Genomic DNA, 14,571 nt, shown 5'->3' with positions numbered 1-14,571 from the left:
TTCCCGCCAGTGGGGGATCACGTGATGAATGGCATGACGTTATCGCATTTGCCCGCGCTCTTAAAGGGACCGCGCTCTGTACATGCAAACAGTATATACAAAGATACAGACTCAGGCTGTAGTTAACATATTGTTAAAGGGAATTATATACATTTGATTTATTCCATGGCAGAAAGTTTAAATTACTCCCAGTCACTGGAACATGAACAAACATGTTCGTACTCATCAAGCAGGCTCACTCATTCATTCACACACTCTCTAATGCACACTCAATTTCACACAAACACGTAGGTACACACAAAAATTCGCTCACATATCCATATCCAGAAAAGTCTGTCAGAGATATGGAAATAAAATTATTTTCACTTTTATTCTTATAAACAAATTGGCCTAGAAATTCAGTTGTGTTTGCGCCCACTTATTGGCTATAAAGTGGTTTGCGCCTGAAGTTTTTTATCGCCCGAAATTCAGATGGACCCTAACATCGGCATTAGCCGGTAGCGCCGCGCTGGCACCGATGACGTCATCGGTGTGCGCAGCGCCCCGGTTGCAATGCTATTCCGGCCCGATGGCCAAATTCAGTTGCGGCCGCCTCGCCCGTGGCAGCCGCAAACAGCGTTTGTGAAACGGGGTCTTGCAGCTCCGAAAGGCCGGCGCATAAAGGTGGAGCGGCGGCCGGCCGCTTTCCCGGCAGCCGGCCGCTTTCCCGGCGGCCGCCTGCCCGCACCTCCCTCCCCGGACTCCTGCACCACCCACCCGCGGCATTGATGTCTGAGTCCCGCGAGCCCGGCACTTCTCCGTGGTGCCGGGCTCATTTGCCGGGGGACTCCACCGGCGATCTGACGGCTGCAGGCAGCTCCTCCTTAAGAGAAGGAGGAGGCCTGCAGTACCCCAGCCTGCCGCACCGCATCGGGTGCCGCAGCGGGAGCTGGACGCCTGAAAGTGACATTCATCGCCCCTAGCGAGGCGGCCAAACCCTGCAATAGCGCCCGCCGCCGTCTTGGCCCGTTGCAACTGAATTTTAGGCGGGTGCTACGGGAATCCTGGCGAGCGCAAAATTTCGGGCGCAAAAGACCTGGCGGGGCCATACCGAATTTCTAGGCCAAATTCTTTTGTAATGTGATAAAGTGAAGCACAAAGGACAGGATCAGAGAGGTGAAATCGCAGTTTGTGATAGTGACGTATAAACCTGTTAACTCACTCATTAATGGGTTAATGCGTTTGTTAAAATACAGGAGAGGAACTTCATAAAATGGCATTTCCACAATCAAAGTGATTTCACTCTACAGAATGTTCTCTGTGTAACCCATGAACTTGTTGATGAAATGTTAAATACGTTTTGGGACAGTCATCTCCTTTACTACATTTGGTGTAGAATATAGTCACCTCGGTCTCTTGAATCATTTGATCTGTCATTTATATGTCTCCAGCAGAGGGGGCCACAATCAATAGGCAACAGTTGAACACTTTCTGCAATAAATAAAGAGTTTTTCTAACAGAGTTGAATAAAGGAAATAACTCACCTGTCGGACAACATTCCAGACAAAAAGGAACCAACCAGCACTCCCACGAAGAATACGGACATAGAAAACGGCCCTTTCCAGTCATTGTCACACACCAAGTCCCACTGAAATACAAAGAGAAATTAAAAACTCCAAAGATGTGGTCTTGGGCAAAATTACAGGGAAGCGATTTTACTGCACTGGATCGAAGAATGTGCACGTTACGTCATCAGAATGGATGGAAACAGCGCATTACTAGAAAAGCCCATTTGTCTCACCAAGCCGACTATGATGTCAGCTAAGCTCAGTGGCAGCAATTTACACCTCAGAGCCGGGAGGTTGAGGAAGATGCAACTCTTGATGGTGTGAGATTTATTTTCTGGAGGGGTGATGCATTATTCCAGCATTTTGGAGGACAAGACCATTACATTTTCTCATAGTGATCCTGAGCTTTTGCCTTCCAAAAACACAGCACCTCAGAGTTCATCGGCACTGTTATATAAAAATTTAAAGATATTATACAACAACAACAAATTGTATTTAAATTGTGCCTTTAACATAGTAAAACATCCCAAGGTGCTTCACAGGCGCATTATCAAACAAAATTTGACACCAAGCCATATAAGGAGATAATAGGGTAGATGACCAAAAGCTTGATCAAAGAGGTAGGTTTTAATGAGTGTCTTAAAGGAGAAAAGAGAGGTAGAGAAGCAGAGAGGTTTAGGCAGGGAATTCTAGAGCTTAGGGCCTAGGCAACAGAAGGCACGGCCACCAATGGTGGAGCGATTAAAATCAGGGATGCTCAAGAGGCCAAAATTAGAGGAGCGCAGATATCTTGGAGGGTTATGGGGCTGGAGGAGATTACAGGGACATGGAAGGGCAGGGCCATGGAGTGATTCGAAAACAAGGATGAGAATTTTAATATCGCGGCGTTGCTTAACCAGGAGCCAATGTAAGTCATTGAGCACAGGGCGGATGGGTGAACTGGACTCGGTGTGAGTTAGGACATGGGCAGCAGAGTTTCAGCTGACCTCAAGATTACGGGAAAAAAGACCTGCATTTATATAGCGCTTTTCATGACCACAGGACGTCCCAAAGCCCTTTACTGCCAACTAAGTACTTTCTGAAGTGTAGTCACTGTTGTAAGGGTAGAACGTGGGACACTGGCCAGGAGTGCATTGAAATAGTCAAGCATAGAGGTAACAAAAGCATGGATAAGGGTTTGAGCAGGAGATGAGCTGAGGCTGGGGCAGAGTCGGGCGATGTTCCAGAGGTGGAAATAGGCGGTCTTAGTGATGGCGCAGATAAGTGATCAGAAGCTCATCTCGGAGTCAAATATGACACCAACGTTGCAAACAGACTAGTTCAGCCTAAGACAGTTGCCAGGCAGAGGGATGGAGTCAGTGGCTAGGGAACAGAGTTTGTGGCGGGGACCAAGGCAATGGCTTCGGTCTTCCCAATATTTAGCTAGAGGGAATATCTGCTCATCCAGCACTGGATGTCGGGCAAGCAGTCTTACAATTTAGAGACAGTGGAGGGGTCGAGAGAGGTGGGGGTGAGGTAGAACTGGGTATCGCCAGTGTACATGTGGAAACTGTTGCTGGGTTTTTGGATGATGTCGCTGAGGGGCAGAATGCTGATGAGAAATAGGAGGGGGTCAAGGATAGATCCTTGGAGGACACCAGAGGAATATTTAAATTACATTATTTAAAAAAAACTTCTGAACATGATTTTTTCACAAGAAAACCACTGTAATTGTTCAGTAACACATTCAATTTAGTTCATCAGAATCAGACTATTTACATAGAATTAACAGCACAGAAACAGGCCATTCGCCCCAACTGGTCTAATGGCCTCCTCCCACTCTACTTCATTGTACCCTCTCAGCATATCCTTCTATTCCTTTCTTCCTCATATACTTATCTAACTTCCCCTTAAATGCATTCATGCTATTTGCCTGAACTACTCCATGAGGTAGTAAGTTTCACATTCTAACCACTCTGGGTAAAATAGTTTTTCCTGAATTACTTATTGGATTAATTGGTGACTATCTTATATTTATTAACCTAGTTTTGAATCCCCCACAAGTGGAAACAGCTTCTCTACTTCTACCCTTCAAAGCCCTTCATTATTTTAAAGACCTCTATTAGGTCACCCTTCAGCATTCTCTTTTCTAGAGAATAGAGCCCCAGCCTGTTCAGTCTTTCTTGATACTTATAACCTCTCAGTTCTGGTACCATCCTTGTAAATATTTTTGCACCTTCTCCAATGCTTCTAAATCCTTTTCGGCTGATTGCAGTTGCTTGGATGAGCCTTTGGAATACAGTAAGCCTTCAAATCAAATGTAACTTAATCAATTTCCAAATCTGAAAACTTAATGGCCCAGAAATTCGGGTCTCCACGGGTGAGTACGCGCTGGGTACTCACCCGAAAGCCCGATGGAAGTGCCAGTTTCGTGCATGCACTGCGCATGCGCGGGAAACCGGCACTTCCGTTCCTCTGAATGAAGGGGTTCAGAGGTCGAACGCGTGCGCAGGGGAGTCTGCGCGTGCGCTTTGAACTTACGTTTTTTTTACAGGTTTTTCCGTGAGGGTAAGTCTTTAGAATTTAGAAATTTAAAAAGCAGGCATATGGCCTGCTTTTTACAAGGTAAGTGGTCAATTAATTAAAATTAAAACATTTTTTCCACAGGTTTATTATTTTTAAATACTTTAAAGCAAGGTAAGTTTATTTTTAGCCCCGTTAGAACATAAAATTATTTTTTTCAAAAATTTATATTGTTTAAAATAGTTATTTAATGTAATTTATAGTTTATTTTAAAAAATGTGATGTTTTTTATAAATTTATTTGAAGGTTTACTGCTATTTTGGGGCCATAGTATTTATAAGTCTTGACAGCTCTTCCTGTCAAGACTTATGAATGGGCTTTTCCCTCCTCCGATTGGCTGCCCATGGCCCACATGATCCCAGGGGACGCATCGAACTAACAGCATCACTGGGACATGCAAGCATTGCGCGTCGGCAGCTGGGCCAGGCCCCGGATCGGAATTCCACGGGGCCCTACAGCTCAACTGCCGGCGCGCAAGGTAAGTGCAGGTCGGGGGCTTGCACCCGCGGGAAGCCCCCGACCTGAATTTCTGGGCCATGACATTTAGGGGGAGAAATTCGGTATAGCCCTGTTCCGTGCGCAAAGTTTAGCGCCTGCCGCTAATTATCGCCTCCGACTGCGAACTTGGCTTTTATCGCCCCTGGAGGTGATTGGAGCGCTAAATCAGATGCTAAACAACTCGCTTAAGGCGCTAAGGCCGAGAAGCGAGGCGTTACCTCAGGGCGGGCGCAGCGCAGGTGCTGTCAGTTAGCGATTGAACACAAACTGGCGCCGGTCAGTTCTTAAAGGGGAGGGTTGATCTTGCTCTGCAGCCACACCCTGCTCATTGGAGCCTTGAATCTCGGCCTGGGCAGACCTGTGGCTAAATCTTGCAGCCAAGGACTATGGAGAGGGCCAGGAAGCGAGCACAGCACTTCTGCAAGCAGGCCTTGGAGGCACGGTGGAGCGCAGAAGATCTATTCTGTACCCATAGAGTGGCAGGAGGCCTTTGCCACTCGAGTACAGAAGAGTGTGGAGGGAGGTGGCTCAGAGAGTCTCCTCAAGCAGCATGGTGCCTAGGACCAATGTAGGAAAAAGTTCAACGACCTCACTCGGGTCGTCAGGGTGAGTGCCTATAGTAATCTGGGATGTAATGTTTAAGTTATCCACCAGATGGAGCCAAATATTAAGGGTTCACATGCACCAGTATTTAAGGTAATGGGTCATGTATTCAATGTCCTGGTACACCAGTTAGTACGGTAATATGGCATTGCATTATGGGTATGACTCAGAGGTGAATCCTCCATCTTGGTGCTCGTGCCATAAGATTGTGCTTTGCCTCCAGCTGGTAAGAGATGTTTCTCTGCTACACCGTGTAAATAAACTGTTGGGTTTTGTTCCTAATATCTCGCTTCTCTCAGTTTCTGACCTTACCACTCAGATATCACATATTGGCGACGAGGATAAACAGATCTCATCTTGCCGAAGAAAAAAAGAGCACTGAATAACGGATCATGGCTGCTACGGTAGGAAAGATCTCTGCTTTTGATGTTCAGATGCAGGCCTGGGATGAATACTGCGAGGTGTTGATGCATTTCTTTGAAGCAAATGGATTTAATGATGTTGGAAAAAGGAGAGCAATTTTGCTCACTTCCATGGGAAGTCAGACGTATAGTTTAATGAGAAACTTATGCAGTCCTGCGAAGCTGGGAGACAGGTCATTTGCTGAATTAGTGGCCTTGCTAAAGGACTATTTCAATCCCAGACCGAGTGAGATTGTACTGCGTTTCAAATTTAATTCATGGAACAGAAAACCGGGAGAGACTGTATTGGATTATGTAGCGGTGTTGCGAAAATTGGCACACAATTGCAATTACGGCAACAACCTGAAAGACATGCTGAGAGATAGGCTGGTTTGCGGGATAATGGATGATTGAATGCAGCGAAGATTATTGTCCGAGACTGGGCTTACATATGAAAAAGCATTGGAACTTGCTCAAGCCATAGAGACAGCGAACTGAGATGTAAAAGAAATACAAGGTTCAGACTGGGCTACTACAAAGCAAGTTGGAGGTCAGGTTATTGTGCACAAGTTAAACATGCATCAGAAACCACAAAGGGAGCATGTAAAGGCATGTTATAGATGCAATGGCGATCACCTGGCGAGGGAATGCAGGTTTCGGGAGGAAAAGTGCCACAAGTGTGGAAAAAAAGGACACATAAAACGTGCATGCAGGGCAAAAGCAACCGTGGAGGAATACAAACCAAAAGGGGGAGGAAAGCAAAACCTAGGAAGAGAAGTGAAAAAACGGAGCACATCACATCAGCGGAGAAGCTGAGAAAGAAGACGACATGTTCATAATGCATAGTATGGTAGAGAACATTCCAAAAGTGGATCCTATCACTTTGCAACTGACAGTAAACGACTCTAAGGTCAACTTTGAAGTGGATACAGGATGCGGTGTAACCATAATGAACAGGGAGGAATACTCAAAATTGTGAATCCGTGCAAAAGTTCCAGAGTTAAAGTCTTGCTCTATGCAGCTTAAAACATATACCGGTGAATGAGTGGTGACATTGGGTACAGCTACTGTAACTGTGCAACACAGGGACACCGTGGAACAGCTACCTGTAGTTGTAGTATCGGGTTCCGGACCAAACCTCTTAGGTCGGGGCTGGATACAACAACTTAAATTAGATTGGGGAGCAATAAATCAAATAGAGGAAGGCAAACAGTTGTCTTTGCAAGAAGTGTTGATTAAACATGAGAACATGTTCAAGGAAGAACTTGGCACATTTAATGGCCCCCCAGCTAAGATTTATGTAGACAAGGAGGCACTGCCAAGGTTTTTTAAACAACAACCTGTGCCGTATGCCATGAAACCGAAGGTAGAGGTTGAGCTTGATCATCTTTTGAGAGAGAACATACTGGAACCCGTAAAATGTTCAGAATGGGCAGCTCCCATTGTACCTGTTTTAAAACCGGACAATTCGGTAAGACTCTGTGGAGATTATAAATTGACAGTAAATAGGGTGTCTAAATTAGAACATTATCCTATTCCCAAAACAGAGGATCTCTTTGCAAACCTGGCTGGAGGGAAGCAATTCACAAAGCTGGATATGAGTCATGCATACTTGCAGATTACACTAGATGAGGAATCCAAGAAGTATGTAACCATAAATGCACACAAGGGTTTGTTTACCTATAACCGCTTACCATTTGGTGTCTCATCTAGTCCAGCTATTTTCCAGAGGACTATCGAGGGTGTACTGCAAGGGATCCCACATGTTTCAATCTATCTGGATGACATTCTGGTGATGGGAAGAACCGACCAGGAGCATCTGAGCACTCTGAGAGAGGTACTACAAAGATTGGATAAGGCTGGGTTACGGCTCAAGAGGAGTAAGTGCACTTTCCTGGGGAAGGAGGCCGTGTTCCTGGGACACAGAGTGGACGCCACCGGGCTCCATCCAATCAAAGAGAAGGTACAAGCACTGCAGGAGGCCCCAGCTCCTACCAATGTGACTGAGTTAAAAGCTTACCTGGGACTGCTAAACTATTATAACAGATTTTTATCAAACTTGGCAACAGTGTTAGCACCTCTTCACAAACTTCTGCGCAAGGAGACACAGTGGCAGTGGGAAGAGGAACAGAGGGTTTCATTTGAACAGTCCAAGAAACTGATGCTGTCCTCGGATATGCTGGTTCACTACAATGCAGAGAAAGACATCATTCTCTCTTGTGATGCTTCACCTTACGGGGTGGGGGTGGTTCTTTCACACAGCTTGGAAGATGGAACAGAAAGACCAATAGGGTTTATGTCTCGAACTCTGACACCAGCGGAACAAAACTATTCCCAGTTAGATAAAGAGGGGTTAGCAGTAATGTTTGGGTTACAGAGGTTTCACAAGTACATATATGGCAGGAAATTCACCATATGCACCGATCATAAACCTCTTCTATCTCTTTTTAATGAAATGAAAGCAGTACCACAGATGGTGTCACCCCGGATCCAGAGGTGGGCAGTGACGTTGAGGGCATATGAGTATGTCATCGTTTACAAGGCGGGCAAGTACCATGGGAACGCAGATGCCTTGAGCCATCTTCCACTGCCAGGTACACCTATCCGTGCAGCTCCAGAGGACAGAGTTTTGATGTTGGAGGACACGGATATGGCAATTGTGACCGCAGAACAAGTAAGGACATGGACCGGTAAAGATCCAGTACTGTCTAGAGTCCGAGAATATGTGATGAGGGGTTGGCCACAGCATCCGGAAGGGACTGATTTCACACCTTACAGTGTCAGGAAGACAGAGCTGAGTGTGCAGGATGGTTGCGTGTTGTGGGGAGCATGAGTGATTATTCCACAGCCAGCACGACAGTCTATCCTAGGGCAACTACATCAGTGTCATCCTGGAGTTTTGCGTATGAAAGCCTTGGCAAGGAGTTACTTGTGGTGGCCAAAGCTAGATGAGGAGATAGAAAATCTAGTCAAGACATGCAGCACTTGTCAAGTACACAGGAAGGCACCAGCAGCGGCTCCTCTCCACCCCTGGGAGTGGCCGGATAAACCATGGAGAAGATTACATGTAGATTATGCGGGTCCATTCATGGGAAAGATGTTCCTCATAATCATTTATGCCCATTCCAAATGGATGGATGTTTATCCTGTAAATTCTGCTTCATCTACTGTTACTATAGACTGCCTGCGTAGGAGTTTTTGTAATCAAGGGCTACCGGAGGTCGTAGTAAGTGAAAATGCCACGTGTTTTGTGAGTACAGAAACAAAAGAGTTCATGAGAAACAATGGCATAGTGCACGTGACCTCAACTCCATATCATCCGTCTTCAAATGGACTTGCAGAGAGAGCCGTACAAACATTTAAGGAGATGATGAAAAAAAGTGCAGAAGGGAGTTTGGCAGCCAAGGTGTCACGAGTTCTGTTCAGCTACAGAATAACACCTCAATCTACCACAGGACTCTCTCCTGCTGAGCTGTCGTTAGGACGTCGACTATGCTCCACTCTTGACCTGGTTCACCCAAACCTAAAAAGGAAGGTGGAAAACCGACAAATCAAACAAAAGGAGAACCATGACAGAAGGACAAAGATCCGCAGTTTTGGAGAAGGAGATGCGGCCCTTACCAGGAATTTCAGTTATGGTCCAAAATGGATTCCTGGCGTCATAGACTCAATGACCGGTCCAGTATCATATACAGTCATGGTGGGAACTGGTCAGGTAGTACGCAGACATGTAGATCAGATACTGACCAGACAAGGGGAAATTGAAATGGAGGTTCCAGAGGAGATGTCGGAGGACAAGTTGGCCCCCAGTTATCCAAATGCATCGGTGGTACCACCACCACAAACAGAGCCAATTCCACCTGGACCCCTTTGTCAAGAGGAAACCATCGTAGCAGAGTCAGATACTCTGAGTACTGCTCAGGAGCAGCAGCTGGCTCTACCACAACCAAGCAGGGACTTGACTGTAAGACGTTCACCAAGGACTCACAAGCCGCCAGAGAGATTGATAACGACCTGCTAGATTCATTCACTTTGGACTAGCGTTAACGGAGTTTCCTTATGGGACTTTTTAAGAATGTTGTTAAGAAATTAATGTTCAACTTAAGAGCGGAGGGATATAGTCATCTGAGATGTAATGTTTAAGTTATCCACCAGATGGAGCCAAATATTAAGGGTTCACATGCACCAGTATTTAAGGTAATGGGTCATGTATTCAATGTCCTGGTACACCAGTTAGTACGGTAATGTGGCATTGCATTATGGGTATGACTCAGAGGTGAATCCTCCATCTTGGTGCTCGTGCAATAAGATTGAGCTTTGCCTCCAGCTGGTAAGAGATGTTTCTCTGCTACACCGTGTAAATAACCAGTTGGGTTTTGTTCCTAATATCTCGCTTCTCTCAGTTTCTGACCTTACCACTCGGATATCACAGTGCCTTTTTTTCAAAACCTCTCCATCCCTCCATCTCAACCTCACTTTATGGCCAGAGGGTCTTAAAAGCCCCAAAGCCCAACACTCATCCAACACCTATGGGACCTTTCATCAAACACACACGCATATTCCACACTTTGCATACAGTAAGGGCTATTCAACTATGGAAGGCATATCAGGCAAGACCATGGCTGCATACAGTAAGGGCTATTCAACTATGGCAGGCATTTCAGACAAGACCATGGCTGCATACAGTAAGGGCTATTCAACTATGGCAGGCATTTCAGGCAAGACCATGGCTGTATATTTACTCAGACACCGTCCTTTTTCTTGCAGGCCAAGCTATCTCATAATAGGAGACAGCAGCAACAGACCGGTGGAGGGCAGCCTCAGCTGCAACCCCTCAGCGTTCTTGAGGTGCGTGTCCACAGGATTGTGGCAAGCCGGGTGATTGGTCCCGTCGCCGCTGGAGATGCCGACCCCGTTCTGGACAGCAATGGTAAGGTCATTACCTTTTTGTCCTCTCTCCTTCCACTTGTTCCTCACAACACCAGCCTTTGACGCTTTCAATCCAAATTACTAAATCGCTGCACTCATGCCTCCCCTGCTGCCACCCTGTCCTCATGCTAAAGCCACTCTTGTACCTCCCTGCTTTCAGATGCTGATTCACCAGGTGAGGAGACGGGCCCTCAAGCTGCCAGTGGGAGTGAAGCTGAAGGCAAGGATGAAGAGGAAGCCGGAGCATCAGCGCCAGCCTCTCCTGAGGAAGCCCATGCCCACACTGGGAACACGCCTCCCCTGGAGGGGAGCAGGGGGGAATGGTCTGATGAGGGTGAAGCTCCAGGACCCAGCGGGCCGCAGCAACGCGATGGGGGGTAGGGAAGCTCGAGGGTCTTCTCCCCGGAGGGAGAGTATGCCATCGAGTCCTGCTGCACTGGATGCAGAGGAGGAGTGGGTCCTCGCTGAAATGAGCACCCAGGCAGAGCACAGGCACACTGAGCTTATGGCTGCAGTGGCAAGGGTGCCCGAATCCATTGAATCACTTGCAAGAAGTGTGGAGCACTTTGCTGTAGCACAGGCGGCTGCCACGCAAATGCTTAGTGCTGCAATTCAGTCACTGGCTGGTCTCATGCAGACACAGATTGAGGCCACGCGAGCACTGACTGCTGCCATCCTCACTGGTTCGGACACATTTCCCCAGGGCTCTCACCGCGCCGCAGCAGGCCAGCAATCTGTGCTCCATCAGATTGCTCCGGATGCTGAAGTGCTGCCCCGTGAGAGTGCCAGTGTGTCGGTCGAGCAGGGAGTTGCTGTCCTCTCTCAAGATGACAGCATTCCTGCTGCCACCACTGGCACTTCTCCACTGCAGTTGCCACCGCCTGTAGGACAGACTGCTGCCGCCCATGCAGAGTTGGTGCAGTCTGCAGCCGGGTGCTCCAGGCCCAGAGCTGGTCGAGGCCTCCTTCAAGGGCATCTGCAGTCTCAGGTTGTGACAATCAGCAGCCTTCCACCAGCCTTGCTCCAGCCACTGGGGTCCCATTACAGAGGAGCTGCAGGGTGGGAAGTGGGGAATTTCGCAAGGGAAGGAGATCACCCTCGAAGGGCAAAAAGTAGGAGGTGTGACAAAATGTTGTTCATTGTTTTATTAAAGGCCGAGGTTTCTGGTCAAATTTTTGTAACTGTTTTGGACATTGTCTCCAGATTGTGAGAGCCAGTTATGTTAATGACTGTTTTTTTTCGTGTTTCTTTCTATTAGTTTGTCATGCAGAAATGCGACACACAGAGTTTGTAAAATAAAGAACTTTCTGTATTCAAAATGTACATGTTTGGTCTTTGCAATCATTGTTGCCTTGACCGGCTTAGGGGTTGCGGGATGGTTTCATTCAGGTTGTTTGAATGGCAGAAGCCATTTCCTCAGAAGGGGCCTAGAAGCGACTTGCTATGAGCCTTTGACGGACGGCCCTTCCACTTTGTACATTGTGTGCCTCCCTCCCGCCTTGGGGCATCCTCCTCATCTTCCTCCTCCTCTTCCTTCTCTGCTGGTGCTCCAATGCCTGGTGGCATTGGCTGGGTCCTGCGGATTGCAAGGTTATGCAGCATGCAGCACACAACAACGAAATGGGAGACTCACTCAGGCGAGTACTGAAGGGCTCCTCCAGAATGGTCCAGACAGCGGAACCGTTGCTTGAGCACACCGATTGTATGCTCAACGATGTTCCTGGTAGCTTGATGGCTCTAGTTGTATCGCAGCTCAGTAGGGGTGTTGGGCATATGGAGCGGTGTCATCAGCCAGGTGCACAGAGGATATCCCTTGTCCCCGAGAAGCCAACCACCTGGGTGATGCGGTGCCTGGAAAAGGTTTGCCACAGAAGTCTGGCGCAGGATGAAAGCATCGTGGCTGCTGCCAGGAAAGTGGGCATTGACAGCGAGTATCAGCTGTATGTGGTCACAGACCAACTGAACGCTTAAGGAATGGAAGCCCTTTCGGTTGTGGAAATCCTCGGCATTCTCTTGCGGTGCACGCAAAGCCACATGCGTGCAGTCAATGGCGCCTTGCACCATGGGGAAGCCCGCTATCATCGCAAAGCCCGTTGCATGTTCTTGCTGCTTGTCCGGGGTCATGGGGAAAGAGATGTACTCTCGTCTCCTTTTAAAGAGGGCATTTGTGACCTGACGGAGGCAGCAATGCACTGCGAACTGGGAGACATTGGCGATGTCCCCAGTAGCTGATTGAAATGAGCCGGTGGCATAAAAGTTGAGAGCCACTGTTATCTTCAATGCCACCGACAGAGACGTCCTGCTCCTCAGTTGAGGCTGCAGATCTGGCTGAAGCAGGTGGCAGAGCTCAGTGACCACCTCCTTGCTGAAGCGCAGCCTTCACAAACACTGCTCCTCAGACATATTAATGTAGGAGAACTGTTGGCGAAAAACCCTGGGAGGGTAAGGTCTCTTGTACAGAGGCCTGTTGGCCCTCCTCCGTCCGGCCATGATTGCCTCTCTCTCTCTGCGTCTCTGTGCCCTCTGAATGTGATGGAGAAGGATGACGTCCCCATCCATTGCAGCCCCCATAGTATCTAGGCAATGAAAGTTATGAAGGTCAAAAACCAAAGTACCTGCAAAGTTATGGTCAGAAGCCAAAACTACCTCAGACAGCGTTGACTCAATGCAGACGTCTCTCTTTCTCTCTTTGTCTCTCTCAAAATCTCTCTCTCTCAGAACGAGTGGTGCAAAAATGGCTACCACACAAAAGCCAGGAAGAGGCCCCCTTTAAATAGCGCACCACAGCCCCACAGCGACTGGGAAGCATTCCAGTCTACCTGTCGTTGGTTGCGCCAGGTGGAAAGGAGAGGGGCGCCACTCAATTTCCGTCCTGTGGCGTCACAGGGGCGTTGCACTCTCGAATGACGTCAAGATCTGCGTGCGCAGGAGATCGGGTGGTATTGTTTAGCACCGCCGCAAAATGTCCAGTCAATTTTGCGAGAGGCGCAGATATCGCCGCGCCCGGGTGCTAGTTGCTTTGCACCCCACTTACCGCCCTCTTAAGGCGCTAACGGGAGGCGCAAACCAACTGAATTTTTCCCCCTTAAAATCAAACAATGGCTTAATTTTATCTGCCAATACACTCACAAGAAACTCTTATTTGGACCATTTACTAGTGAAAATACATTTTCATTAATAGGGAAGAAAAGCCAAGGAGTAGTTTTGTTCAAAATATTCCCCTATTTTATTGAAGAAAATACTAGCAACTGCAGAATTGTTTGTTTAATGCCTCTGTAAAAATGTCAGTGTCTTGGAGATACTTGAATTTGACACTTTTCTCTTTGCCGAGCAACTATGGAGACACCCAACCCAGGAGATCATGCTATAGACTTGGGTTGTAGAACATTCACCCATTCCAGTTCCTGCCCTGATAAACAAAAACTGCTCCTCAATATCCTACCATCAATTCAGCGAGACAGCTGCAAGTGGTCCAAGCTGCAATGGACCTTGAAGTTTGATCTCCACATTATGGAATCATACACATGATATTATATATCTATCTATCTTATCTTATCTTATATCTATATAAAGCGGTTGGTTTGTCTGTCCGTCCGTCTGTCTGTCTGTCCGCTATACACTCAAAATTTATAGAGCGTACCTACACATATGTTATATCAAAAGAAAGGTTATGATCAGGGGAGTGTCATAGGCATAATTACATTTTGGTCAGACAAAAATTGTTCGGCCAGTATACAAAAAACCTTCAAAAATCCGCTCATTAGCGGTTGACCAATCCTACCGCTCATTAGCGTTGAGTGACGTGATGGTTGACCAATCCTACAGTTCAGTGACCTGATGGTTGACCAATCAGTGCATCACAGGCGGGACCTAATCCTGCAGCCTCCCGAAACTTCGCCGCCATTTTTTCCCCTGCTTTTCCTCAACAGCGAGCGGGGCAGCTGCATCGGCCCGCCGGAGCGGGAGGTGAGTTCAGGTCACTCGGGCCGGGCCTCACAACCGCTCGGCCCGAGACACAGAGCGGGGGAGTG

The 14,571-nt window shown here is 47.5% G+C and overlaps 1 protein-coding gene across 1 annotated transcript in view; it reads right to left on the bottom strand.

The window, feature by feature from the left end:
- Positions 1 to 14,571, bottom strand: part of LOC147114104 (organic cation/carnitine transporter 2-like) — a 176,622-nt gene that overhangs the window by 115,384 nt on the left and 46,667 nt on the right. The window contains exon 2 of the mRNA XM_085995725.1: positions 1,524 to 1,627. Coding sequence (XP_085851851.1) covers positions 1,524 to 1,627 — 104 coding nt within the window. The remainder of the gene's footprint in view (positions 1 to 1,523; positions 1,628 to 14,571) is intronic.

This window comes from Somniosus microcephalus, chromosome 8 (genome assembly GCF_052327205.1).
Source record: "Somniosus microcephalus isolate GS21.2 chromosome 8, FLI_Smic_1.0, whole genome shotgun sequence".
In the NCBI taxonomy this organism is placed as follows: domain Eukaryota; kingdom Metazoa; phylum Chordata; class Chondrichthyes; order Squaliformes; family Somniosidae; genus Somniosus; species Somniosus microcephalus.
This window is presented reverse-complemented; position numbering and strand designations above follow the sequence as displayed.